The sequence below is a fragment of the Brachypodium distachyon genome, chromosome 3, assembly GCF_000005505.3.
Source record: "Brachypodium distachyon strain Bd21 chromosome 3, Brachypodium_distachyon_v3.0, whole genome shotgun sequence".
NCBI classification, from domain to species: Eukaryota; Viridiplantae; Streptophyta; class Magnoliopsida; order Poales; family Poaceae; genus Brachypodium; species Brachypodium distachyon.
Window position 1 is genome coordinate 35,464,522 of NC_016133.3, and position 27,096 is coordinate 35,491,617.

Genomic DNA, 27,096 nt, shown 5'->3' on the forward strand with positions numbered 1-27,096 from the left:
TGCAATGAACTCGCATCCACACCAGTACACGCGGCCAAGGAGGTAATCGGCGTCATGGCTGTTGGTGAGGTGCACCCGGAGGGCGGTTTTGACGCCGTGCTCGCGGAGCCTCTCCAGATGGTACATTGGAGGGCCACCGGCCTCCAGGTGACTGAAGCCGGTGTTGAGGAAGTTCCTAGCCAGCGCCATCGAGCTCCGGCTGCGCGACATCGCCCACACCTGGAGCGTCCGCTCCACACGCACGCCAGGTGGGAACAACGCCTCGTCAGTGAGGGGTGGCGGGTTGAAGGTGAGGCCTTCGAACGCCATTGCTTGTCGTCAGTGGGGGCGTTGGGCGCCGGGTTGAAGAAGTGGAGTGGAGAGCTGTGTAGAAGAAGGAGAAGAATGGAGAGCTGTGTAGAAGAAGCAAAGCCATGGCGCCGGGTTAAATAGCGATGGTGACAGGGGAAGGGGAGAGGTTTTCCGTCGATCGGTGGGCTTTGAATGCGGTCGCTGGCGCAGTTTGAAATGCATGGGAAACTGGTGTACGTGGGAAGTTGGAGCGAACTGGCGTCAATAGCAGGTGTGCTTGGCGGCGCTGCCCAGTGAGAGCAATCCCAACACGTTTCCCACTCACTCTCAATAACTGTGAGATCGTCCTGTCGGTTTCCTCTCCCCACTACTCTCTCGGTCCCGTCGGCTTCCTCTCCCCACTACTACTTATGTGCGTGCCCAGTAAACCGATTCTCTCGTCTCCTCTGATCTCATCTACATTCTTCCTCTCGCTCTCTCTCGAGCTCTACCGCTTCTCTCCACCATGGCCAGGGACAAGGAGCTAGTAGATGGTACCGAGAGTTCGGCCGGCGGCGGCCATGGGCGTGAGCTGGCCACCACTCCGCCGTCTGGCACCCACCGACATGCGCCGGCGGCATTGTCCCATGCATTGAGCATGGACGCCGGCGCTCGTCGTAGCCGCTCGCCGCCGCCAACGCGTGCCCGCATCGATGTGGACGTCCCGTGCTCGTCCTGCGGCCGAATCCCCTCAACGATGATGACGACGACGATGATGAGGAAGAGGAGGAGGCTGAGTGCGAGATCAATCGGCGCCACGCCGAGCTCCTGCATACCCTCCAGCAGCGTGTGCGGGAAGCCGGCCGGCGGCACATGGCTGCCGCGAAGGTAGGTTCCGTGGCGGAATATTTCGCCAACGAGTGCGGTCGGGAGGCGGCGGAGGCGAGGGAGCGGTACGAGTTTGAGCTCGCGATGCTACACTCGGAGAGGAGCAACCTTCTCGAGGAGCGGGGGAGGAAGAACGTCCGGAAAATCCGGGCGGAGCGCGACGCCATCTTCGGCCCCAACGACGGCGACGACGCTGCATGATGTTATCCGTTATTTATCTCTAGTTGCATAAGTTTGTAATATTTTGAATGAAACAACGTTGGTAAAGTAAGGCTGGTCCAAAGGCAAAAGCAGTAATTTAGGTGCAAAAAGGATTCAAATGTGTTCGGACCCGGTGCATTCCAAGTTTTTTGGAATGCCAAGGCAAAACCATGACTTTGTTATATTGGTTCCACATCGATTTGTGCGAAGTTTCATTGAATTTTGAATTATGAGTCGAAAAGGCTGGAAATTCAAAGAATGCACGTAATATCGTTCCTGAACTCCAGAAAATCTGAAATTTGAAGAGAACATCAAGGATGAACACTAAACGCTATGAAAATCTTCTTGGACGAAAATTGTGAATCTAAGAGCTGATTGAGGTAACAGTTCCCCAGATTTGTTTGAATCTGAAATTCAGAAAAATAGGCAAACAATTCAGATTTGAACAAGCTTTGAGATAATGACATTAATAGGCATATGTGACTAGTGTGCAAAGTTTGAGTTCATTTGGAGAAAGTTTTGTGATTCAATTCTAAAATTTACATCAAACTTCCAACATCTCCTTTAGAGATTTTAAAACATCCCAGAGAGATGTGCTACTTTGAACATCATGCATGTGATCACAAATTGATTTTGGTCTGAATTTTTTTATTGGTGACAGGTATTGACAAATAAAGAGCCCATCCAGGTTTTCAGATTTTTTCAGATAATTTTTCCTATTTTTTTTTTCAATTGGCAGAATAGGCAAAAACAGTAGTTTAGGTGCAAAAAGGATTCAAGTGCGTTCGGACCCGGTGCATTCCAAATTTTTGGAATGTCATGGCACAACCATGACTTTGGACCCGGTTCATCCTTGTTATATTGGTTCCACATCGATTTGTGCGAAGTTTCATTGAATTTTGAATTATGAGCCGAAAAGTCTGGAAATTCAAAAAATGCACGAAATATCGTTCATGAACTCCAGAAAATCTAAAGTTTCGAGAGAACATCAAGGATGAACACTAAATGCTATGAAAATCTTCTTGGACGAAAATTGTGAATCTAAGAGCTGATTGAGATAACAGTTCCCCAGATTTGTTTGAATCTGAAATTCAGAAAAATAGGCAAACAATTCAGATTTGAACAAGCTTTGAGATAATGACATTAATAGGCACATGTGACAAGTGTGCAAAGTTTGAGTTCATTTGGAGAAATTTTTGTGATTCAATTCCAAAATTTACATCAAACTTCCAACATCTCCTTTAGAGATTCTAAAACATCCCAGAGAGATGTGCTACTTTGAACATCATGCATGTGATCACAAATTGATTTTGGTCTGAATTGTCCATTCTAGTGGGCTCAAAGGGCAAAAAGTGGCTCTTTCTTCCCCCCGGCGAACAAAAGCAGCTCATCTTGCTGGCTGCTCTTTCTGCTGTCCATCGCGACACCGTCGCTTCTCAACTCGGGCGCTAAAACTTGCCGCCACTACCTCGTAGACATGCCAAAGCTGTATCCGCAAGCCGCGCACCCTCTCGTGCTCTATTTTGGCCGGAACGCGAACGGCGTTCGCGCCGTCCAGAGCACGCTCGCGCGCCGCTGCTTTGCACCGTCATGGCCAGCGTCCTACACGAGCCTCGCCACCTTGCCCAAGAGACCCGCATCGGCTCGAGAATCCTTCATGCAGAAGTAATCGACCCGAAGTGCCTCCAATTGCTGCGTCACCATCTTCTTCCTCAGCTCCTACCGGTTGCTGCCGCCGAGCAGATCTCCTTCTCCGACGACCTCTGGACTCGACCGCCGCATCCCTCAGCTCCACCTGATCACTCTGAACCTTCCGGTGATTCTCATCGAGCCTCGTGTGGTCCGAGTCATCCCCGCGTCGCTGCTGCTCTCTGCCTACCACCCGCCGGCGTCGAGGTTCTCATGCAGTGCTCCTCCACCCCTTTCAATGCCTCCATCAGATTCGTGATGACCTACTCATTCTTTTGCCCCTCTTTCCTGCCTCTCCCATGCTTTGTATCGCCCCGCCTCCTAGCGGAGCCCTCCGCCACCGCAGACCGCACGAGCTCGCGGCCAGCAAGATTTCAGCAATGAGAAGCTCCAACGCCACCTCAGGGTGAAGCGGCCTTGCGCCTGCTAGACACCCCACCCCCTGCCTTGCCTGTGTCACGCAGGAGAGCAACTCCGGCGATGGCAAAGCATCGGCGAGGTAGTGGCCAGAAGCCGCCTGATTTTTCCTTCAGACGGTGGACCCACTTGCAAATTAATCATTTCTTCTATAGTCAAAGGGATCATTTTCCTGTTGCTTCAGCCCCACATGTCAGTAGCTAGGTTGGCCCCACTCGGCAGGATTTAACCCGGCCCCACTCGTCAGGAGGTAACGGTCAAAGGCCTTGAACGTTAACAGGTCTGCCGTGAGGACATTTGCGAGCATTTGCCAAAGAACGAAGTGTAGAAGCGAGCCGTGTTTTAAGGCCTGGGCAAAATTGAGTACAACTAAGGAACCGAGGGCACGGAAGTAAAAAACCCTAATTATTAAACTTGGACGTTTCATGGGAAGCAACAACGACTTAACGTTCACTAGTTGGGTGTGATGTTCTTTTCTAGCCAGAGCCGGCCGTTGCATACGGTGAACAAAGAAGTACTCCTTCCGTCCAACAAAAAATGTCTCAAGTTTGTTAAAATTTGGATGTATCTAGACATGACTTATTCCATAAATTTTGGTGGATTGGTTTCGCTGACATAGCTCTGGGATTGATGAGTAAGCTTACTCATGATTTGCATCTATGTTGATGATGGCCCGATCGAGTTTGTCGGTTTTAAAAGAGCTCACATGTTCTCAACTTGTATACCGACAACTTAGAAGATAAACATGAATTGCAAGAATCAAATAAGTTTAGGCATTCGCCTTCAAACTCCATGATGAGATCCACAACACTCTTCTTTAACTAAGTCGGTCTATGTCATGTTGTCTCTTTTGACTTGTTGATACGACTTAGATGTTCTTGTCTGGATTCATAGTATGATAGTTTTGAAACATATGTGCAAGCAAATCACGAGAATTTTTAATCCCAATAAAATCTTCTCAATTTAACAAATATGCGCATTAGTTCCATGCTAATCATGAGAATTTGTATGCCTATGTTGCTTACTTAAGAATCGTGTGCCACATCAATGAAACCAGTCCACCAAACATGATTTCTGGGAATAAGAGTCTAATTATCCGGGATCAATAAAATTAGAGTTTACAAGGATTATGAGGTTATGGTCCGATTCAGATTTTACTTGTGACGTCAGTGTTTAAAATGGACTTTTGTGTACAAAGAAAATAAGCAAAATTGACAAAATAATAGAATGCCCATTTGAGTTATCTACAGTAGTATTTATCTCATTAATTTATTCGATCCTAGCTAGTCAAAATGGCTCTATGCGTCTATTGATGCGGAGCCCCGTACGTAGCATGTCTTGCTTTTCAAACAAAGATAAAACTAATCTTGGAATAGACCAACTCATGGGATATGACTTATCAAGCGACCGTGCATGTTCATGTGATCCTGCCGGCTGCAGTTTAAATTTATGATGATAGTCCAATGCTCCATTAATTCGAAACGATAGATCAGAAATCCGCCTCAATATCTGTGTAAGTACTGTACACACCACTGATCGATACCGATCAACGGTCTTCTTTCTGAAGATTTTTCAGATCCGGCGACATCTTCTCTTTGCATGCATGGGGCAGAGTCATCGATCCCTGATCGCGATGGCTAAGTCAAAAGTTAAAAATCTGTATGCAAGTTAGGAATATTCTTGCATGAAAATATAATACTCCCTCCGTCTCAGATTAAGTGTCTCAAATTTATCCAAATATAGGTGTATATATGTTTAGAAAGCGTCTAAATACATACATGTAATATTTTGAGACTTAATATGTGACGGAGAGAGTACGTGGGGAAGGGCATGAATCTTTAGTAGAGTATTACATAATCTTTGATCGACCAATGTGTGTGAAGACTAAAGTGTCAGGCTAACATGCCAAATGGCCCTAATTTAACTCATATTGAGTTAAAAAATTAGTTCACAGGATTCAGTCCGACTTTTCCATGGACTTCTTCTTGCCACCTCTTCGCGCAAGCCATGTTTTCTCCCTAATTTACTTTCAAGGGAAACAATAATAGCTCGGTAGCAACGCAAAGTCGTAAATTACGAAGTGTCGGCAAATTTCATGGCTACCTTTTTTTTTCTAAAGTCCAAACCAGAGGAGAAGACCTGGTTTTCCAAAGGTACCACATGGATGCATGTCTAGTCTTGTGAAGCATCTAATGATGGCAAGTGAAAGCTAAGACATCAGCATCTGCAGCTGCATCCATATGATGAGCTTCCTTTCCAACAGTAAACAACTGTTAAGGCTGCATCAGAGGCATGACCTCCTCTACCTTGCAGCAGAGAGGTGCACGCAAGGGGTCAAGTAAGCACACAAGAAGTGTACTGGTTGGGGCCTCACCCTGCTGCTTTATTCCTTGCTTGTAGACATAGTACTGTGCATCTAGCCCCTTGCTCTACCACAGAGCATTTTATCCTTTTGCCCTGAAAGCAACTGAGCTAGTCAATTACCAAAAGGAAAAAAAAGAAAAGAAAGAGCACCCTTTTGTTGTTGCCTAGTCATTGTTGACAACTTTGAATTGCGCACTGTTTCTTCTTCTTTTTTCTCCAAAGGCTCACATCTTGGGCCAATTGACATGTATCCATGTAGGAACATTTTAGCATCGTTATAGATTGAGATACATACGTTTCTCAACTACCTAGCTTTGATGGCATTTTGTCAAGTTAGCTACAGTTAGTATCTACCTAGCCACCTAGGTGACTAATAAAGTACTAATTAACAGGCATCTGAGAATCGTAGCCACAACTCACAAGCTAGCTGCAAACACTAGCTGGAGTACTCTTATATGACATGCTGCCGTCATCAATCCATCATGTTGTTGTTCATGATCCGCTTTAATCAGTGTGTTTCCTTTGCCCCAAGATAGATAATATTTGCACATATGTGTCATATATTATATATTTTCTTAAATCTCACTTGTGCATTGCAACATTGCGTTGTAGGATATGCCCTACTGCTGGCAATAAGTAGGCCATGATAAGGTTTTGTGATGACAACTTTGCAACAAACACTGCCAAGTGAAAGATCTGCTTTTTGATCCCAGGGTCTTGCTTTGCATTCATGAGTAGTGTTCTTTGTGGGACTCTAGTGTGCATGCAATTTCCTCTCATGCATGTAAAACCCCCATCTGTGCAGATTTTGCTGTCGTTTCCGTGTAATCCTGAGGAAAAGGATGGAAATCATGACACGGCCTCTAACAACAAGACAAATCTGATCTTGCGGTACCATGTACACCATGGACTGCAAAAGCAAAATCACATGATAGTACACATAAATATAATTGCTTGTACCATGTAATTTGTTAATGTGACATGAATCATGATTAGTCTCAGAAAAATATATCCAAACACGTAGACTGATGCTTGTTGTCAGTACGGTGGTAGTTAATTGGTGTTAGTTGAGCCCATGCTTTCGACAGACTACACGATCGTGCCATAATTAACGAAGCCTGATCGTGACCTTATTTCTTCAAAAACAAATTGGCGAATTTGAACATCAAAAGCAACGAAAGGATCTGCTTGGAACGCAGGAACTTGGTACGGGCAGCAAATTAAGCTCCCGGACGGGCCGTCGCCTTCTGTTGTTTGCATCTTGCTTGAAGAAAGTCCAGCAAGCGCGGTTGCTATCCAGTAATTTCTCATTTGCTACAACAGTTCATCTTCTTGACAGCTCAGTAAAAACTACTCGCTCCGTTCCAAAATAGTACTAAAACAGCGACAAGTATTTAAGAACGGAGGGAGTAACATGCAGTCTGCGGGGCTTACGTAAAAACTGCAGAGGAGAGCAGTTGAGTGTAACAGATCACCGGTGACTTGTCCGAACCATGACGGTAATGCATCAACCTTCTATTGCGTAACTCAGGTTGATTCCACTAATTAACAACGCTTTCACCTTTTGACAGAGGCGGAAATTCGACTTTGGAGCTAGCTTCGACTTCTCTCCATTATTATTTTTGACAGTAGCTTCCACTTGTGTCTGTTAGTCAGATCCCGCGGTAAACTTCTGACCCTGTCTGGAACGTGAGAAATCTTCCCGGGGTTCTTTCACCGTAATCGAACCGCCGTTGTCGAACTCCTGCAAAAATTCGTACATTTTACTGTTTCTTTTTGTCAGAACCGCCACTGTCAAAGGTGAAAACTTTCCACCTTGCATAATCCCCAAGCTAATTAAGCTAAGCTTTGAGCAGTAGCCGTTTGCTGACATCAACTTGGGGCTCCTCTGGCGTTCACTCGCTTGGCATCGCTGCTGGCCAATTAAATGGCACGCCAACTGACAACTGTGTCCAGCGAGGCGCATCAATCTTTTAATTTTATTTTTCAACAGTGAGGACACAGGACGCGTCGCTTTCCCGTTCATCTGGACTGTACAAGCTGTACGACGTCATTACGGCACTTTACACGCACGTCTACGCACGTGGAAATGTACGACTGTACATGCATCTTCCACGTAGGCCAAGGCCACCTCACCTACCGATGCCCAGTGCCTTCCAGCTCGGCGATCACTCGCACTGCTGTGGTACAGTCATCCGAAATCCCACAATTGTTCGGTTGCCAACGTGGCAAGAACCAGCGACCGAGTAGCTGTCGCCGTTCGATCGGGAAGGAACGGCTGTGCATACTATACTAGGACTATACAATAACCCTGCGGAGACCCTTGTGGACCCCCATAGTAATTAGCCCCTCGCAACGCTGAGACGCGATCAAGGCCGTCCACGTGGCAGCTCCTCTTTGGTTTGCGCTCACGATCAGAGAAGGGGGGATGCAATTAAGGCAGCTTTGATTCTTCCTTGCTTTCTATGGAGAGGCAGTGTTCCAATCCAGCGAAAGGGCAGAGCATGCAGCCATGCAGGGTCAGCTGCTGCGCATGCATGGTAAGTGGGAGCATTAGCTTTCTCACTGGAAATGATGACCATGCTTAAAATAACCTCAACTCCCCTGTACAAGAAGAATCTCATTCCCTCCTCCGGGTGATCAGGGAAGAAGTAAAGGGGGTTTCCAAAGCAGCTGGCAAAAGAGAGGATTAAAAAGCAGGGGAGGCCAGGGTAGGAGGAGAAGGAAGAAGAAGAAGAAGATGAGATGCTGCCACTGCTGGAGCCACATGAGGATTTCTGCCTTTTTGTTTGTCTCCACTGCACTTGCACTACCTTCTTGCATTGCAAATTTGATTATCATGGAGGAGACCAACACCAGCCAAACAAACTCATGTCTACCAATAAGTTTAGCTGCAGCAGGTGATGGTGTAGTAAACAAAAAATGGGACTGTTGATTTCTCGGAGTGATTTTTTTATAGGATTTGTTGGAGTAACTAATACAGTTAAGTACTTGTTGATTAACAGCAGTTGCGTAATAAACAAGTGTGGAAGTTGATTAATTAAGTGATCAAAGTCAGCTTCTCACTGATCCCACTTGTTTTCTTCTCATCTCAATTTCCATTGCATGACACTCCAATATTTTTCTTGGGGAACTCGGTCCAGTTCATAGAGTATTCATAGTAAAATGAATACAGTACATCACCTAAAATCTAGCAAGGTCAACCACTGGAATATTTCACACATCACTATGTAGTACCGACTGATAATATGATAGTAATAATTAACTCACTGGTAATTAACATGTAGCAATTTTTTTTGCATATGTATATTACTCGCTTAGACTTGTTAAACCAAGAAAGAAAGAGAAAGAAAAACAGACTATGAAAAAAGTACGACTATTGAGAAGAAGAAAAACGAAGAAGAGGAAGAAGAAAGGAGAGATTAAACTAGATAGAGTTTGAGTACTCCTAGAGTATATTGATTGTCTAGTCGTGGCAAGCATCTTCGATTCTACTCCCAAAGCAGCGGCTCCTCCAGCCGGAGCTCCGCATTGACCGCCTCGTCGACGTCGGGGAGCGGGGCCCACATGGCGGACGAGAACCCGAAGCCGTCCCGGATGTCGAGGAGCAGGTCCGGCAGGTCGAACAGCTGCAGCTCCTCCTCGTCGCCCCTCAACGGCGCGGCGGCGGCGGCGGCTTCTTCGTTTTTGGGCGGCGCGGGCGCGGGCGCGGGCGCGTCTTCTTCTTCTTCTCCTCCGACGACGCCGTCCTCTTCCGACGGCGAAGGGGAAGAAGTGGTGAAGGCGGCGGCCAATGCGGCGGCGGCCTGGACGTCCTTGGGCGCGGGCGATGCGGCGCGCGGGAGGAGCTTGGCGAGGTCCGGGAAGTTGAGGGCGGCGCGGGCGGGGCCCTTGATGGCGAGCGCGGCGGCGTCGTGGGCGCGGGCGGCCATGTCGGCGGTGGGGAAGGTGCCGAGCCAGATGCGGGACTTCTTCCGGGGCTCACGGATCTCCGACACCCACTTCCCCCACGCCCGCATCCGCACGCCCCGGTACGTCGGGTGCTTCCCCTCGCTGCTCCGCTTCCGCTTCTTCTTCCTCGCCTCCCCCTCCTCCATTATCTCCATCTCCATCTCCGCCTCCAGCCGCTTCTTCCCCGCAGCCGGCGCCGTGGCATTGGCCGCCGGCGACGAGGGGGAGGAAGACGAGTCCGTGACGGTGGACGCGCACGACGCGGTGGAGCTGGTCGTGTACGACGTCGACGAGGAAGAGGAGGAAGTTTCCTGGAGCTCCCGGGGCGCCATGGCTGGCTGCGTGCAGCGGGTGCCACGAAGAGGAGGAGGAAGGAGGAGTATGGGCTGCTGCTGCTCTGCTCCTTGAACTTGTGCTGCAACTCTGTTCGTATCTGCAGTGAGCTGAGGCTTATATGGGAGGCGAAGTGGGAGAAAAAGGCTTAGTTTACTGGGGAAATTAAGAAACTGCGGGAGGTGCTATATATGCTAGGGGACCCCCTCTGTTTTTGTTTTCAGGTGCACGATTTATTTATCGGTGACATGTCCTACATGCGATAAAATCGTCCGATGAACTGGGGGTTTAATTGGTAAAGTTCCGATGAACGCCGGTATATTTTGAGTGGTCTGGGGCCAGAGACAATATTATGTGGGCGCTTGTTGTCGCCTGGTTTTATGCTTAACAGTATGGGACGGGAGCGTCGGAGGGACCACCTTTATATGCAAGGTTTGTAGTGTATGAACTGTGCCAACGTTAACATATGACTCCTGAAGGTTCCGGTGCTGCCTTCGTTCCTTTTTTCAGCATCATTTACTGCTTCGGTTTCCAAATATAAGATGCTCTAATTTTATTCTAAATCAAACTTGTACAATTTTGACCAAGTTTGTTAAAATTTCTAATATCCGCAACATCACATAATTTAATATCTTTCTAATATCCGTAAAAATATATATCATGATAGATCTGAGAAACTAATTTAAGATTTACGGATGCTTGAAGATCTTTCTATAAACTTGGTGAAATTTTAGAAAATTTAACTTAGGACAAAATTAAACCATCTTATATTTTTGGAACGGAGTATGCTAATTTATTCATTTATGTGCTACTACAAATATTTAGAAAATACGGCATTAAGTAGTTCCGTAAATAAAAAACTTGTAGTATCATTTTTTTACTTACAAAATCAAAATTCGAAAACAAATTACAAAAATAGACAGTCGAATGTTCAAAGGGTAGTCTACACTCCCGAAAGACATCTAGAGAAGAGGCCATACACACTAGTTCATACTCCTTGTACGGTCTAATTCACTTTGGGAATTAAGAGTGACATATATTATTGCGCCATTATGCATCAGGATTTTGTTTTTGCAACAAGCTGATTTCTTTTCATAAGAGTGCAACTGCAAAACAAGACAGTAAATTCAGAATCAGAATTTATAATGAGCAAACATTCGCTCTTTAGCCTCTCGTAGCATTCGCTTCTTATTCCATCCCATCCAGAATATCCTAAAACCAATTTTGCAAAAGAAAAGGAAAATTGCATGCAACACCGCCCGTTAGGTAAAATCGAGTAAATTTGACGAAAGGAGAGGAGAGGCGCCTATATTTCAGCATCACAAGCCCATCTCACACCAGCGCCGATGCTATGCGATGGGCCCATGCCCAAAAAGAAAAAAGAAACATAAAAAAGCGGCAGTACTCCATCTGTGCTAAAAGGCCGTCACAATTACTCTTCTTCTTCTTCTTCTTCTTCTTCTTTTCTTTCTCTTTTTTGTAGTTGGAAATTAAATGCTCTCACCAACTGTTCAATCCAATCAAAATCCAATGTAACCACTCAATTTGGTCCCATTGCCTAGTCCCTAGCTAGGCACAAACTGAACCACACAAGCAGACATGTACATTTGTCAGGTACGATTGCAACCCTGCCGGTTTGTGGCGAGGTGAGATCTTTGTTCTCTTTTCTTTTCTTTCTTCTAGACAGAATCTTCAAAGAATTGCAAGCTCCTGTTACTATTTGGCTTGTTGCAAGAGATTGCAAACTCTGTTGCTCATGAGTTGCCGGTTTGTGGCGAGGTGAGTTCTTACATTGGGTTTTCCAAATTCCTTAACTGCTACTGTAACGCCCAAGTCGACCGTGCGAAAATATATGTCGAGGGGTTCACACATCTTGACTCAACGCCTATGGCCAGACCCTTTTAGAAAAGAAACATGTGCACAGACATGTTACAGCAATGCTCTGTTCCTTTCATCACCACCACTTGTACAATAAGCCCGGCCACGGTGTCTTGCTGGTGACACAATCCAACCCCAAAGCTAATTAGGCTATAGCCATAGCACACACAGCCTCCCCAGCTGCCTGATGATCCTGTCATGTCATGTGCTGCAGGCCTTGTTTTACAACTCATCCATGCATGCAGTCCAGGCTAGGTAGGAGCAGGGGATCAGCCGCATGTTGATGTTGCTGTCCAGTCCAGTCCAGTGCTTGTCCACTGGCCTTGGCTTTAGCTGCCAATTGGACTGAAATATATGCAGCTGTGCTGTATGTGTTACCACCAGGCTAGCTGAGCTGTGTGAAAATCGCATGCAGCAGCAACTGGAAAAGGCATAGCAAGGTGAACCAGATTGTGCTAGCTAGCGCGCGCGCGCGTGTGGATGGCATTGGGATCGGAGCACATGGATGAGGGTGAGAGAGAGAGTCAAGAGTCTAGAAGGGAAGAAGGAAGAAAAAAAGAAGGTGGCCTGGCTAGTGTGGCCCAGCTCTGGCTTTTGGGACGCCCGGCTGTCTCTGGAAGGAAAAATATGCTCTTATTATACGCTGATCGTGGTTCCTTGGAGGCTTGGATTCATGCGGCAAGTGAGAGGGAGGCCCTATAATTGTGTTCCCTTGGATTCCCAGATTCACGCCGCGTATTTTAATTTTAATCGATCAAGATTGCGGTTTTTATTAAAAAAACAGGGGAATAATTAATTGACAGCAAAGTACAGAGGTGAGCCTGAAACGAGTGGAGGCTTTGAAGATTTACATAGTTAGCTAATGGGCAAGCTGTCTCCTTGTGTTGCCTGTTGATACAATCGTGATATAATCGATCGAGATTGCGGTTTCAGTTGGCTACTTGCATGAAGAGCTTGGTGTGTGCTTACCATGATTGATCAATCCATCCATCCTGTCAGTCTACTCTAACCCCTTCTAGATCCAGTCCCCTAATCCCCTTTGGTCTGCTCGCTTTTACCCGGCCGGCCACACTTGCTTGTCTTCACATTGCTCGTCCATATATTTCTTTTACGCGTGTTATTAAGGCGAACTCTTGCCTACACGTGCATATATATATGGACTGTGTATATATATTCACGGGTGTCAAGGGGGCCGGGCTGCTGCTGCGGGAGTACTACGTATTAATTGGCCCAGCATATATGCAGGGCGAACGTACGTAGTACGTACGTGCCGAAGCTTTTAATTGGCGCCGCACCGCTCGCTCTGCTCTCCCGATCGACCGGTCGATGTCGTCCCCCCATGTGGTCGACATGCCCCGTGTCTGCCACGGCACCCTACAGGCATCTGCACAGTGGCACATACTGTTTGGCTATGGCACGGCCGGCCTCTCCGACGAGACGAACGACGCATGCATTGCCTGAGTTCGATCCAGTAGGCTGATAGGCTCGCGCCATGGATATATGCATGGAGCTGTTTATACAAGAAGCTGGGGCTCACTCAACGGCTCCATTCCTTCATTCTCCTGTGAGCACTGTGCCAAACAGGCAAACAGTGTGGGAGGGAGACAGCACGTACGACGACCGTACCCCTACACGACGTGATCATTCTTTTTACTCCCGAATTAGTACCGTGTTGAACCGTACGGCGTGCTCTCTGGTTTTGTTCTCCCTCGTGATCCACCTGGTAAGCAGAACCAGTGTCAAACTTCAGCGTCCCATCGTGATCCAACCGTGCCGTGTTATCGCTGCCGGCCTGTTTCACATTGATCCCTGGAGAATTCAGCGACGAGCTAGGGGGCAGAAATCGCTGCAGCTGATCTCCCCGGCGCCTGAACTGGTCCATTCTTCATGGCCTGTCGCCTGTCCCACCGTGTGTACCAGGCGTCCAGGCATCATGGCCCGGGTCAGGTGGACGCGGAGAGAAGCCTGGCGCTCCAAGAGGTGCGCTGCACAGAGGAATTCCTTGCACAGGATGCGGCGTACAGGGGCCGCCGCGTGGACACGCGCGGGCGTTGGCATGTGCAGGCCCGGCGGCGTTTGACAACCCGGCGCGGAGCGAAGCGAGGCGAGCGAGCGTTCACTTCGGCGCCGCCCGCGCGCCCCATGTGCACGACATGCCCTCGTGCCTGCCACGCCTCACGGAACCGAAGTCCAAAGAGCGTGTATATACTCGTATGCACAGTACGAGCATCAATATATATGCCGGCCATGGCTGGCTGCCATCGTGAAGACTGGTTTCGGTCCGATCGGCTCGCGCCATATGCATGCACCAAAGCCAGGCGCTTTTCGTTGATTGCTGAAAGCCTGGAACTGGACTAGGAGTCATTGATTTGATTGATTGATGGACCGAGCTGCTCTGTTCCTTTCCCTCTCTCTCTCTATCTACACACTCCCAGTCCCAGAGTCCCAGTCCCTCCCATGACCCCTGTGCTTCACTGTGGCAAACAGTGCGATGACAAATGGTGCTACGAGTCTACGGCAACAGGAGGCGGACTCGATCAGTTTTCAAATAGAGAAAAAAAAAGCGACAAGATCGTAGTTATCGCCTCCTGGGGTTTCTAGTTAATGACCGAAATTTTAGCCATCTCACATGGAATAGAGAACCGATAAAAGAAGTGCCCAAGAGGCTGACAAGGCAATGTACAGACTTACATACATATATGGACTACAGAACTGATGGTCTCAACGGCATTTAAAAAGGAAGAAACGCCGGGGAATAACAAGCCGCATTTTGAACTGTTGTTAACTTGGATCAGTAATAACATGTGCACTATCAAGTTTCGAGCATGAACGTGTGCAGTATCAAGTTTCAGACACCAGCTGCTGTAAGAAAAAAAGGTTTCAAACACCAACTGATGATACGCACACAATTGGGATTTTTATTGGTCAATAGTGGCAAGCACAAAAGTCACACAAGAGATGCATCAGATTCCTAGAAATTCAACACAATTTGTCTTCGATGATGAGCCTTCTGCTCAATCGGATACACTGAATGTGTGTGATCACGAGATATCATGATTCGTCGACACAAGTAAGCTTAAAACCGTGTTCTTAGAGCTGACCTGGCCATGGCCGGTACAAGAGCGCAAAGCTCGGGAGGCGTCCTCACTCCTCACGCATCAACTGATACTCCTTGGTAATATTCACACGAGATAAAACAGAATTTTCTAGATGGTGGATTCTTGTTAAGCACAGAAACATGCCGTCCAGCAATGGCAAGAGCAGCTCCATCAAGTGCCGACAGGACCTCTACATGCTCCAGGCTCAGCTGCATCTTGATCAGCTCCAGGTTCTCCTCAAGCACGTCCATTTCACCAAAGGGGAGCTTCAAATTCAAAGCCTGGGGACCCATGGTCCGGGCATCATCTTTCTTGAACCTGATGAAAGGCATGCAAAGCTTCTGGACTTGTTTGAAATTTGCTTCATGCTCGATGAAGCAAATCCTTAATGCTTCGTTGATATCCTCGTCAGGGGCAAACAAACGTGCTTGGCTATCGAAATTTGATTGAAGCACCCTCAAGCATTGCTCTTTCCATCCGTCATAGTGCTCATTAACATAGATCAGACCAACTGTGAGCTTGTTCTCTGCTGATGGAGGAGGAGCTCCCTTCTTGGGTTTCTTCGAACCAGATTCTTGCTTCTGCAGCAGCTTCCTCATTAGAACTATAGAGTCCTGTAAATATTTGTTTGCACTTCTTAGAGTAGAATCAGGAGTGTCGGCACTAGGCCAGCCAGCCTTTATTGCAAGACCCTCCTTCCTCAGGATCTTTTGCCACACATGTTCAGCATAATGCGGACAAATCGGGGTGATAAGCTTGGTCTGTACTTCCATATAATGCCCCAACAAATCACGATTCATCCCTGCCGCTCCACAAGAGAGTCCGTACTCGGCTCTAGCCAATTGTAAGTCATAGAATCCATACTTCAAGGCATCTCTGAACATGAAGGCATCATAGCTCTTCTCAGTTTCTTTTACAGCAATGTTGATCTCATTGTCAAACACATGGTCAGCGTAAGTAGAGGGACGACCAGCTCTCATAGAAGATTGTACAGTAATAATCTCTTCCATCCATGCAATTTCTTTAGTAAGTCTCAAAATAGCAGATTTTGCAGTTTCAAAGACAAAGTTAGCATCGTCCATACCATCGCCAGCATCAGCAAGGGCAAACCTAGTAGCATCCGAAGAGAATTCTTCAATGGCATCCCGAAGAGTTTTGAAATTCCCTGTGGACTTGGACATCTTCTCAGAGTTAAGCATCAGATGCCCATTGCAACGGAAACCACGAGGCCAATGATGCTCAGGCAGAAGTGCTGTATGATTATAAATGTTGAACGCCAGATGGTTCTGGATAAGCTCCTTACCAGATACTCGAATATCAAAGGGGTACCAATACTGAAATTCTTGCTTCATTTTGCTCAGCAGAGCAGGAGGAATGTCGCTTTTGGGTGCCGGACCATCACAGAAAACATAATCCCATACCTCATCCGCCATTTGCTCTGGCCTAATAGAAGTTATTTCTTTTCCATACATGTCACCATTTTGCAGAAGATGTGCAATCGTGTAATAGGCCATGTAAAGGGTTGAATCAGAAAGAGATTCGACAAGGAACTGCTCATCCCATGGAATTCGGGTACCTAAGCCAAAAGAACGAGAACAGGCCCACTGGTTCAGCCAAGCCAATGTGTGTTCGAACCCATTACGAGTTTCAGCTAAAAACATATTCATATTCTTTAAACATTTTACTGCCTTCTGCTTCCATTCTGTCTCACCATAAGTTATGTACCACTGATCTGTGAGAGCAACGATACACTCATCACCAGATCTCGACGTAACTCTCTTCTCAGGCTCACTATACAAAATAGCAAAGCCTTCTTCTAAAAGCTTGGACTTTATCAGCGGCTTTGCTTCTTGAACCTTTCTGCCATTGTACTCCCCTACAATCATCACTCCATCTGTAAATCCTTTAAGATAGGCCATCCTTTTTGCTTCAGCAAGTTTATCCCTGTCATGTTGGCTCTTAATCTTAAGATCAATGCACACCTTCTCAGCTGACTTATCTCCAAATTCAGGAATGCTTATTATCGGTATAATATTAAATGGAAGAACCCACTCGTCTTTGACTCCATATTTCGCTCTCAGTGCTGACTTTGTAACTAAAGCTTGTAGTGCCATGTAATCATCTGTTGAGTCACTTGGAACACTAGTCACAATGCCAGTACCTTTATCTGTTAAGATGGTGAGCATGGGGAGAGCATATATGATTTCATTCAAGGAAAGAGGAGATTTTAATGGCAAGCCAATCAGATCGTTGCCAGAAAACTCAGCTACGCAGGTTGGCTTTTTGGGGACCCTGGATAGGTGCTGATATGCAAGATTAAGAGCAGACCTTGATGTCAGAATGAAGACATCTGTATCATTGACCTCAAAAGCCCCATAGTTTCCATCAGGCAATACCCAACAATTTGTTTGCCCATACATTGTCTCAGGTCTCAATGTAGCTGCTGCCAAATAAACATTCTTTCCTTCCAAGACCTTCAACTTGTGAGGAAAAGGTGGAACCACCTCCATTTTAATCAGCACATATTCTTGTGGTTGCACACTTTCACCTGTTGCCCTATCATGGTCGGCACAAGGTTGGCCATCCAATGGGGAGTAGATCGTGTACCTCATGTCCTCATGCCCATTTTCTTCAGCTTTCTCATCTGCCACTGAACGAAAGCGTCATAAAAAGGATTCATGGCAGTGGTTATGAACGAACGCCTCCAATCACAACCTAGGCCAAAAGCCTTAAGGTCTCTCTTCGCCACAGGAGGGAAGTAAGTTAACCAATGATAAGGATCTTGAAACTTGGCAATTTCTTCATCTGAAAGGTTAAAGCCCCTCATGATCTCCCACTGGAACTTCTGCATGCCATTCTTTGCAGCAGCCTTTGATTTCTTGCTCTTAAATTTATCTGGGTTAACAGCAGCAGCCTGCTCAGACTGGCTATCATCTGCCATTTCAGCAGTTGAATCATCCTCTGCTGCAGGAAACACTGGAGGGTTTCCATACTCTTCAATCTCCCTGGCAAGCTTATCAGCTGAGGCCTTGATTGGCATCCCAGTGCAATGGAAAGCAAATGGCAAAAGGACATTTGAGCCACGGAGTCTGTGGTATGCAGCACCAAACTCAAGCTTGGATAATGAGAATGCATGGCCCAAATGCAGTAAGCCATTCATGTAAGGATATGGGAAGTTGCCAAAGAACTTTTCACCAGGGCCCGGAAGTCCATTGCCAGGCTCAGCCTGAAAAACTTTGCTCTCTTCCCAACACTTTTGAGCGTCTGACTGGATCTTGAGCAAAAAGTCTCTGCGGGCATGACTCTTTGCTCCACCAATATTCAATGACATTTTCCTGAACAATCAACAAAAAACAGGTGCCAAAAGCCAAGCCTCTGGATTTAATTGAACGCACAATGCAGGACTAAATCATATATCTTCAATATACTTTTAAACTAACAATAGAGTGGTGCACTTCAGGCTGCAACCGGGGTGCGGCGGTTCTGAACATTATGTGATCCATTTGAAATTAGCAGGGTCAAGGGCTGACCCATACCTCATAAAATGGTAATTAGGTGCACATAAGGGTTAAAAGGGTCGGCCCACACAAACGAATAGCTCCAGCCATAAGATTTTTCAGCTGCCATGTAAACTAGCATCCATGTGTCCATGTTTGCAAACATGTAATAACTCTCCAATAAACTATTACTCACCAATAATACCTTCATATAGAGAATTTTCAGCTGAAAGCTAGTCATTAAATCAAAATAGAAACAGTTATGAAGTGAATACCTTCATACAGAAGCAACCGAAAAAAATATTCAACATTATGAATACCTTCTTAAATATTGCAATATAACAGTACAGAAGCAACTGAAACTGCTTCTTAAATACTGCAACGTATGAAGTGAATACCTTCATACAGAAGCAACTGAAAAATACTCAACAGTCGTTTTATAAGCTGTTACTTTCTGTATTACTTCTTCCAGACCTGAAAATAAAATAGAATAATTCTATTTTCACTTCAATTTATAGGTCTTGAAGTGTTGTAAAAATGTACAACTCTTGAAATCGATTAATTTTTAAAAAAAAAGCAGGACTTGCGGGGAGCAGACAGCCCCCGGGTATTTTTTTATAATAAGAACTTCTCACGCAAGTCCCAAAATCCTCGAACCTCAGTCCCACCCATACACAGCGGAATCGCAACCCGTGGGAGACCGGGGCGGACCTTAGACCTGTGCTTTGGCATGGGACGGAAGAGGGGATTTTTTTAAACCAGGCTTGAAATTCACTCCAGCTAGGAGTCGAACCCAAGACCCCGGGGTTCCACAAGGGCCCATAAGGCCCTAACCACCAGGCTAGGCACCCTTCCACAAATCGATTAATTTATAATGAAAGAACAGTGCCTGCCACCAATTCTTTGACAACTCAGATCGCTTTGACAACTCAACTATAAGCGATAATGAAAAATATCAATGTATTTGACAGTAGTCCATATATGTACAACTGTTCGGATCTGCTGTCTAGCAGTGCCGACGATACTAAGGTACAGAACAAAGTAATTGCAAACTTGATTGACAGGGAAACAAGCCTACGACACAAAAGGGAAGCAAACAATCTGGCCATCAACCATCAGAATAATTCTGTAAAGCATCAAACGGAAAAATTAAGAAGAAATTAAAGGTTCAATTTCTTTTTCAAAGCAAGTGCAGCTCAGTCATAAGTGTTAGTAATAGCATGAAGTAAGTTGTCGGTTCCAGGAGAGCATAAAAATATCCAGTCACAAGGAAAGTTTCGTAATCAAAACTTTGTATAAAGTAAAATAAAAGTATCGAAAACTGAACACTGGGTCAAGACTTTGTGTACAGGCAATGGATACTGCACTTCATATTCAGCCATGTAGTTGCAGTGCATTTATTTGTAATAATATGTAGTTCTGAATTCAGGCTAAGAGAGACTTTTGTTCTGATATTAATTCTACATAAAAGAAGCATCAAACAGTGGCAATGGACAACTTTTCTGGACATTATGATTGAGTGGCAATGGATCAGTGGCATATATAAGAGCCTCTTGTCCAGGAGAAGCAAGTAATGGATAGTGAAGTCAACGACATGGATAGCATAAGTTTTCTCTCGTTTTCCTTTGATCTACTTTATCATTTTTACATAAGACCTTGTTTCATTTTTCCTTCTCAAGAAATGAAAATCGTTAAAAACCCTGAAACATAAGCAAACGCACCAACAGCAACAGGGGAAAATCGAACAACATTTGCCATCTAAATCCTAAAATCTGTTAAAGCATAAATTGACGGGAAAAACCCTGATCGCTCAAACTTGCGTATTTACCTAAAGACCTAAATTCAGAACAAGCATTATGTAAAAGCAGAGAAAGTACAACCTACACGGTGTCACAGTTTCTGAGTTCTCCCCTATGAACCAAACAATCATACCATAAACTCGTTCTTCTCCAGGTCTACAGCGAGCATCCAGATATCATGTAAAACTAACAAGCATTCATGAACGATTCGCCTCGATCCTGCAGAAAATAAAGAGGCCGCAACCCTACCACGCATGGCACCACGAGATCAGGAACGCACAAGCATGAACACGAACGCATGAATAACTAGGGTTACTCGAAGCTAACACCATACGCGACCATCATCCACGGATACGGCCGTGACCGAGCATACGAGAAATCAAGCACAGAATCCATTATTTAAAAAAAAAATCAAGCACGGAAAAGGATGTGAAAGCAAGCGCACAAACGGGGGAATTCGTATCTGAGCCAGGGGAGGTGAGGAACGGAGAGGGAGAGGGCGGTGTACCTCCGGCAAGCAACCACCGCGCCCCCCGCGCCGCAGCACCCTCCGCCGACGCGAGCAGCGCTCGAGTCGCCGGAAAGGGGGGAAAGCTGGAGTGGACTTATCCTTTTTTGCTAAGACCCGCATAAAAATATGCCGCTGACGTGAGTAAAGCTAAAGCAACAGTAGTATTTATATCATTCGTGGGCGCTGCTAATTCCCCGTGGGGTAACTCTATAATTTTCCAAGGTAAAAGAGCACCCGACCAATTCGAAACAAAAATAAAAAGGAACATAGTTCCAATAAAAGGAACCCAGGGACCATATTCCTCTCCAATCTGAGTTTTGCTCAAGTCTCGAATAAACTCAAGAATATATTCAAAGAAATTCTGACCGTCGGTCGGGATGGTTTGTGGATTCCGAACAGCTATGAGAACTGAACCTAGCAAGATAGTAATTACGACCCAAGAAGTGATGAGTACTTGGGCATGAATTTGGAAACCTCCTATTTGCCAATAGAAGTGTTGGCCTACTTCTACACAGAATTTCGAGGGAAAGGTAACGACTTGAGAGTTGAGACACTATTGAAACCTGATAAATTTCCTGGCCTGGTTAGGCTGCTAGCCATTAACTTGGGCCTACTCGTTGGTCAGGCTGCCCGCGGTGGCCCACCTTTTGGTCGATGGCCCATGGCCCAACTTACTCGTAACGCATCCGTGCCTCGTCCTCTCCGCCCCACCCGCGCGGCAGTGGCAGAACAGGCTGGCAAGCAGCGGCGGCCGGCTGTTCGACGAAATGGCGCAGTGGGACGCGCTCGTGGACGCCGCCCTCGGCGGATTGGCGTCCAGGAGCCTCCTGCGCGCCACGCGCCCCATCGCCCTTGCACCGCCTCCCGCACCGCCGGAGACCTTCCCGGGGCCCGGCACATGGGACCGCGCCGCCGTCGAGATCCGCCTCGACCGCGAAACCCTCCGCCAGTGGCTCGCCGAAGGTCCTTTAGAATCCCGATATTTCTTTATGTGTTCCTTCTTCCTTGCAGTAATACCCTATGAGACAATTCTGCTTAACCTGTTGTACTTTCTTGCTAACGTCCTTGTTACTACTCCATTCCTAAAAGTAAGATGTTCTAGCTTTGTCGTAAGTCAAACTTCTTAAAGTTTAACCAACTTTATAGAGAAATATACTGAATTATAAAATATCAAATAAGTAATACTATGAAGATATATACCATGATTTCGTCAAAAAGATATATACCATGACGGATTTAATATAACTAATTTAGAGTTTTAAATGCCAATAGATTTCACTATAAACTTGGTCAAACTTTAAGAAGTTTGACTTGGGACAAAACTAGAACATATTATATTTAGAGAGGGAGTACTTGCTAATGATAAAGCTCAGTGTTTGTCTGTGCTTGTTGTTTCCAATTATGTATTGTACGCTGATGATTTACTGGTAGACTGGTTTTCTGGCAGAGCTGGGTAGCTCACTACTGACTTGTCCGTGGGCACGTTTGGTTTAGGTGGTGAGGCCAGCGACAAAGAAGAGGAGCTGGGTGAGAAGCTAATTCTTTTCTCCGGTAATGACTACATGGGACTCAGCTCGCATCCGGCAATACGTGAGGCCGCAGCTAAGGTGGGCAGTTCTGCACTTGCGGCCACTGTTAGGTCGATCAAGTATTCTGCATTGATGAGTCTTTGGATGAGCTAATGACCTGTCGTGTTTGCTAGGCAGCTCAAGAGTACGGCATGGGCCCGAGAGGCTCCGCGTTGATATGTGGATATACTACTTATCATAAATTGGTTGAGGAATCACTGGCGGAATTGAAGAAAAAAGAGGTACATATCCAACAGCATAGTGTTTTTGTACAACCATAATTTCAGAAGTTCCGCATCCTTACTGTAGAAATCTTTACAGGATTGCCTTCTCTGCCCCACCGGATTTTCAGCTAATATGGCTGTGATGACTGCTCTCGGAAGTATCAGCTCTCTTTTGGCGGTTGGGAGAAAACCCACAAAGGATGAGAGGATTGCAATTTTTTCAGATGCTCTGAACCATGCTTCGATCATTGATGGGATTCGCCTTCTTGAGCGACAGCAAGAAGCTGTAGCGTTTGTTTACAAGCACTGTGACATGACCCATCTTGATTTCCTTCTGTATGTTTTTTCACTTCCAGTTAATATACAAAATATTGCATTAACTAGTACTAAAAAACATTGCATTAACTGTGTTAGCTGCAACTACAATATGATTATACGTGCAGGTCCAATTGCTCAACAGAAAAGAAAGTTGTTGTCACAGATAGGCAAGTTTATTTTTCAAGTAAACTTCATCACTCCAGATGTATTTTTTTCTGTCAAAAGTATATTATTAAGCAGTGCATGCTTGTGTATGCATACTGTCAGAGTACCAAATTCAGAAGCTCTTTTCATTGATATAATGCAGCTTGTTCAGCATGGATGGTGATTTTGCTCCATTACCTGAACTTGTGGAATTGCGCAGGAAGTATGGATTTTTGTTGGTCATCGATGATGTTAGTAATTTTATCTCCTCTCAAATACAATTTTGCAGAGCTTGTTTGTAATCAATTTTGTTGTGATTTTCCTTTCAAGGCACATGGAACACTTGTTTGTGGTGAGAATGGCGGTGGGGCACCCGAGCTGTTTGAATGTGAGAATGACATTGACATAAGTGTTGGCACCTTAAGCAAGGCTGCTGGCTGCCAGGGTGGGTTTGTAGCATGCAGGTAATCTAGTCGTAAGTAATATCTGCCGAGGAAAGATCTGCTGTAATGCACATTAAACTCTGGAAATGGACATGTGGGTCTTTAAAATAAAGGAATACATGACATATCTGGTACGGTTCTTACTGCACATATATGCACAGAGCAATCTGTACATCAAGGGCAGTAGGAATGCAGGAAAACCCTGCTTCTGTCAGGTTGTAGCCTGCAATTTGGGAAGTTATGAACGCACACTGCTATACATGTTTCTAATCTGATGACTTTCTGACAATGAGCTACTGATGCTAGTAAAAAAACTCCCGAGACCACATGATGTTCTTGGTTATTCCAGCTAGTTATGATAAATTTGTATCACAGAGCCTCATGCTTACAAATCTATGAACATGACATAACTTATTATGCATAGCTGCACCACTTCTCTGCACTTTGGACAGAATATGATGTTTTGATAGTTTACTGGCTAATAATTAATAATTTGCAATATATTGGACAGCACTCGGTGGAAGAGGTTAATTCAATCGCGAGGCCGTTCATTCATATTTTCGACTGCCTTACCAGTGCCAGTAGTTGCTTCTGTTCATGGTAATATTCATAACTTATTACAGCCTAAGTCACAGACCCCCTATAAAAACGAATATTGCACACGGGCATTCCGTCGTCATTGTGTCTTTCAATACATTGTGCTGGGTGTCCAGTATTTCCGTTACCTTCTTTTTATTAGGGAATGTATAAAATACTGTTTAGCGCTTTCACAAAAAATATAATTCAAAACGAACACTTCTGCTATCCTAAAAGCTACAGCGTCGGGAATTTGCATTTTCTCAACGCGAAACTATGGCATGGTTTAAATATCCCATGATGCTTTCTGGTTCCAGCGGCCCTCTACGTCTCAAGAAAGGAAGAGTGGCGGAGATCATTGATCTGGAGACATGTGCAATACTTTGCTTCTTTGACGAAACTCAATATTACTAGTCCGATAATTTCCATAGTTGTGGGAAGTGAAGAAGCAGCACTTGCAGCTGGCAGGTTCTCTCTTTCCTCCATTTTTATTTATTGATGATATTAATCGATTTATGTTCCTGATTTTTCCATTTTAAAATGCAGGCATATGCTAAGATCTGGATTTCATGTTACACCGATTCGTCCACCCACAGTGCCGCCCAACTCATGCAGGTTGCAGATTCGATCCCCCCCCCCCCCCCCCCCTCTCTCTCATTGTGGTTTCACCATTCAGTGTGTTGTCACGAACTTCGCCTTCCTAAAACCTGGATTAACGTGCTCAGCAGTCATAAAGCCGAGTAGACTAGGAGTCTAGGGCTCAGCGTACACACATTGTCATAATTAACAGGTTTTCTTGTAGCATGCGCAATGTTCGGTAGCTGTGTCATGGAATTCCCACTAGGATTTCAGTGTAGATGGTCCTATCTTGATCAATACTGCATATGAGATTCTGCCTTCTACCAAGAATAACTGATCACGAATCTCCTGTCAGGTTGCGAATAACTCTGAGCGCTTCTCATTCCTCGGATGATATCAAGAGGCTGGTTGATTCGCTTGCTCCCTGGCTCCCTAACAAACACGGCGAGCAGAAGTTTTCCAAGGGCCATGCTGAGCAGAGCTACGCTGTGTCATCAAAACTTTGAGCAGCGAGAGCTGAAGTTCTTAGGACGCACGAGACTAGATATGCTGGATTACATGGGGTAGGAGGGGTAATTTGGCATATGTTGGCATGATTAATTGTATCCATTATTAGGTGTACCATGGCAAAAAGGTTTCCAGGAATCGGGTTTTTTCTTTTCAAAGGCCCGCCGAAGAGCGGCAGTGCTCCATTGAAGAACACAATGGAGTACAATTGTACAAAGTTGGCAGGCTTCAAACTGAAAAGAGAGACGACTAAACGCTATAGAAGTTTTTAACTACGAGCTACGGCAATCAATGCAAGTTTATTACAGAACCACAAACGAACATAACTGGCCTATGGTGAAAACAAAAACATAACTAGCCTTCACCACCAGGCACAGATCAAACTTTATCATTCGGGGCTTTCTTAATCTGAGGTTCTTGTCATGTTTTTTGTTTAAATTATAATGACAAGAATTTAGGGTCGGAGAGAGTATATACTAGATCATCCACAGTTTTTAGAGGTTAGGACCACACATTGCCTCCGGTCTTATCACGAAATGCTGAAGTGTATAAAGACAATTGCTAACTCTAAGATAGGTCCCACGGTCAAGTAAGTTACTTTTAAGAAAGAGGTTGGATGTTGAGAAGTGGTTCCTAGAATATCTTTACAAACACCTCTAAGATTAGAGGTAACCAAAAAATTGACGCAATGTTTAGATACACCTATAGGCCTTTAGAGATAGATTTTTGCCATGACTGTGGGCCTTCAAGACTAGTTTTTCCAATCGCTTGTCTTTTTTTTTTGGCTAAACAACTTTTTCTGCTTTCTGAGTGTAGGAATTACGGAAAGATACATAGTTAAACGAAGCACACTATAACACACGCAAATAATTCCATAATTAAGACAACAATTGAAGGACAAGTAAACGAAGCACACGACAAACGCAGAAATTATTCCATAATTAAGACACACACACAGTATCAAAATCCTCTGTGAGTCAGAGGATCGTAATTGTGCCATAGTTTTGTCAAGCTGAAGTACAACTGTACAAAGTTGGCATCAAACAAAAAAGAAATATCTAAAAAAACTGAAAATAAAAATGACTAAACGCTATAGAAGTTTTTAACTACGATCTGTGACAATGTAAGCAAGTTAATACGTAACCACAAAACGAAAAGAAATGGCCTTCACCACGAGGCACAAATAAAACTTCATCATTTGCGGCTTCCTCAATCTGAGCGGTCCTCGGCTGCTTCCAGAAATTGATAGTATATATTATCGCAAAAAAAATTGATATATATTAGAGCATCCACAGGTTTTAGAGGCAAATTTGCATCTAGCTAAGTTGGGACCACACATTGTTTCAATTCTTATCACCGAATACCGAAGTGCATAAAGACAAGTGCTGACTTTAAGATGGCCCCTACCATTATAAAAGTTATATTTTAAAATGTAGAGCCTTAGAGGCTGACAAGTGGCCACTGGGGTCTCTTTAGCGCTGCCTTGAAGGGAGGAGTCATCTCTATTCTTAGAAGCAACCAAAAAAAAATTGGTGCGGTGTTTAGAGGCACCTCTAAACCTTTAGGTATTTGTTTTTACATGACCGTGAATTCTCATACGGAATATGATTTTTCGAAACATACTCTCGTGATACGGCCCTCGTGGTAGATATCAATCAATTTAATTAGAATGCTATCAGGTGACTTCCACTGTTCCACATTCTGTAATTGAAAACATCCTCGGCGCAGCCATGTACGCAGAGACTTTCGAATTGTGTGTAAACCAACAAGAACGCAGGAATTTCGCGAGAGTTTCAACGTTTCGGTTCCTGCGGGGAGCCGGAAATAACCTCCGCATCTCA

The 27,096-nt window shown here is 45.2% G+C and overlaps 2 protein-coding genes and 1 pseudogene across 6 annotated transcripts; 2 read left to right on the top strand and 1 right to left on the bottom strand.

Moving 5' to 3' along the window:
* The first annotated feature begins 9,193 nt into the window (after positions 1 to 9,193).
* LOC112271682 lies at positions 9,194 to 10,188 on the top strand. The gene has a single exon (XM_024461430.1). It carries the CDS (start codon positions 9,397 to 9,399, stop codon positions 10,186 to 10,188), a length of 792 nt encoding a protein of 263 aa, XP_024317198.1. The 5' UTR covers positions 9,194 to 9,396.
* A 4,698-nt stretch (positions 10,189 to 14,886) lies between these two features.
* On the bottom strand, positions 14,887 to 21,027 carry LOC100821525 (annotated as a pseudogene).
* Positions 21,028 to 21,596: 569 nt separating this feature from the next.
* Positions 21,597 to 25,565, top strand: LOC100822141 (8-amino-7-oxononanoate synthase). 5 transcript variants are annotated; one of them, XR_002964638.1, is made up of 11 exons: positions 21,598 to 21,859; positions 22,391 to 22,503; positions 22,599 to 22,706; positions 22,786 to 23,024; positions 23,132 to 23,173; positions 23,314 to 23,401; positions 23,481 to 23,614; positions 24,105 to 24,193; positions 24,487 to 24,633; positions 24,716 to 24,784; positions 25,104 to 25,184. XR_002964638.1 is itself a non-coding variant. In XM_003574287.4 (11 exons), the coding sequence occupies exons 1-11, from the start codon at positions 21,664 to 21,666 to the stop codon at positions 25,252 to 25,254; spliced, it is 1,380 nt and encodes a 459-aa protein (XP_003574335.1). In that variant the 5' UTR covers positions 21,600 to 21,663; the 3' UTR covers positions 25,255 to 25,565. The 5 variants fall into 5 exon arrangements, 2 of the variants coding, with proteins under 2 accessions (XP_003574335.1, XP_014755637.1); XM_003574287.4 differs by having other exon boundaries at positions 21,600 to 21,859; positions 24,487 to 24,637; positions 25,104 to 25,565; XM_014900151.2 differs by having other exon boundaries at positions 21,606 to 21,859; positions 22,603 to 22,706; positions 24,487 to 24,637; positions 25,104 to 25,547.
* The last annotated feature ends 1,531 nt before the right edge of the window (positions 25,566 to 27,096 follow it).

Coding starts and splice junctions, on each gene's coding strand:
- LOC100822141 (XM_003574287.4), top strand. CDS start 21,664: ATGGCGCAGTGGGACGCGCTCGTGGACGCCGCCCTCGGCGGATTGGCG. Junction 22,504..22,598: donor TACGTGAGGCCGCAGCTAAG/GTGGGCAGTTCT, acceptor CGTGTTTGCTAG/GCAGCTCAAGAGTACGGCAT. Junction 24,638..24,715: donor GCAGCACTTGCAGCTGGCAG/GTTCTCTCTTTC, acceptor TTTAAAATGCAG/GCATATGCTAAGATCTGGAT.
- LOC112271682 (XM_024461430.1), top strand. CDS start 9,397: ATGGCGGACGAGAACCCGAAGCCGTCCCGGATGTCGAGGAGCAGGTCC.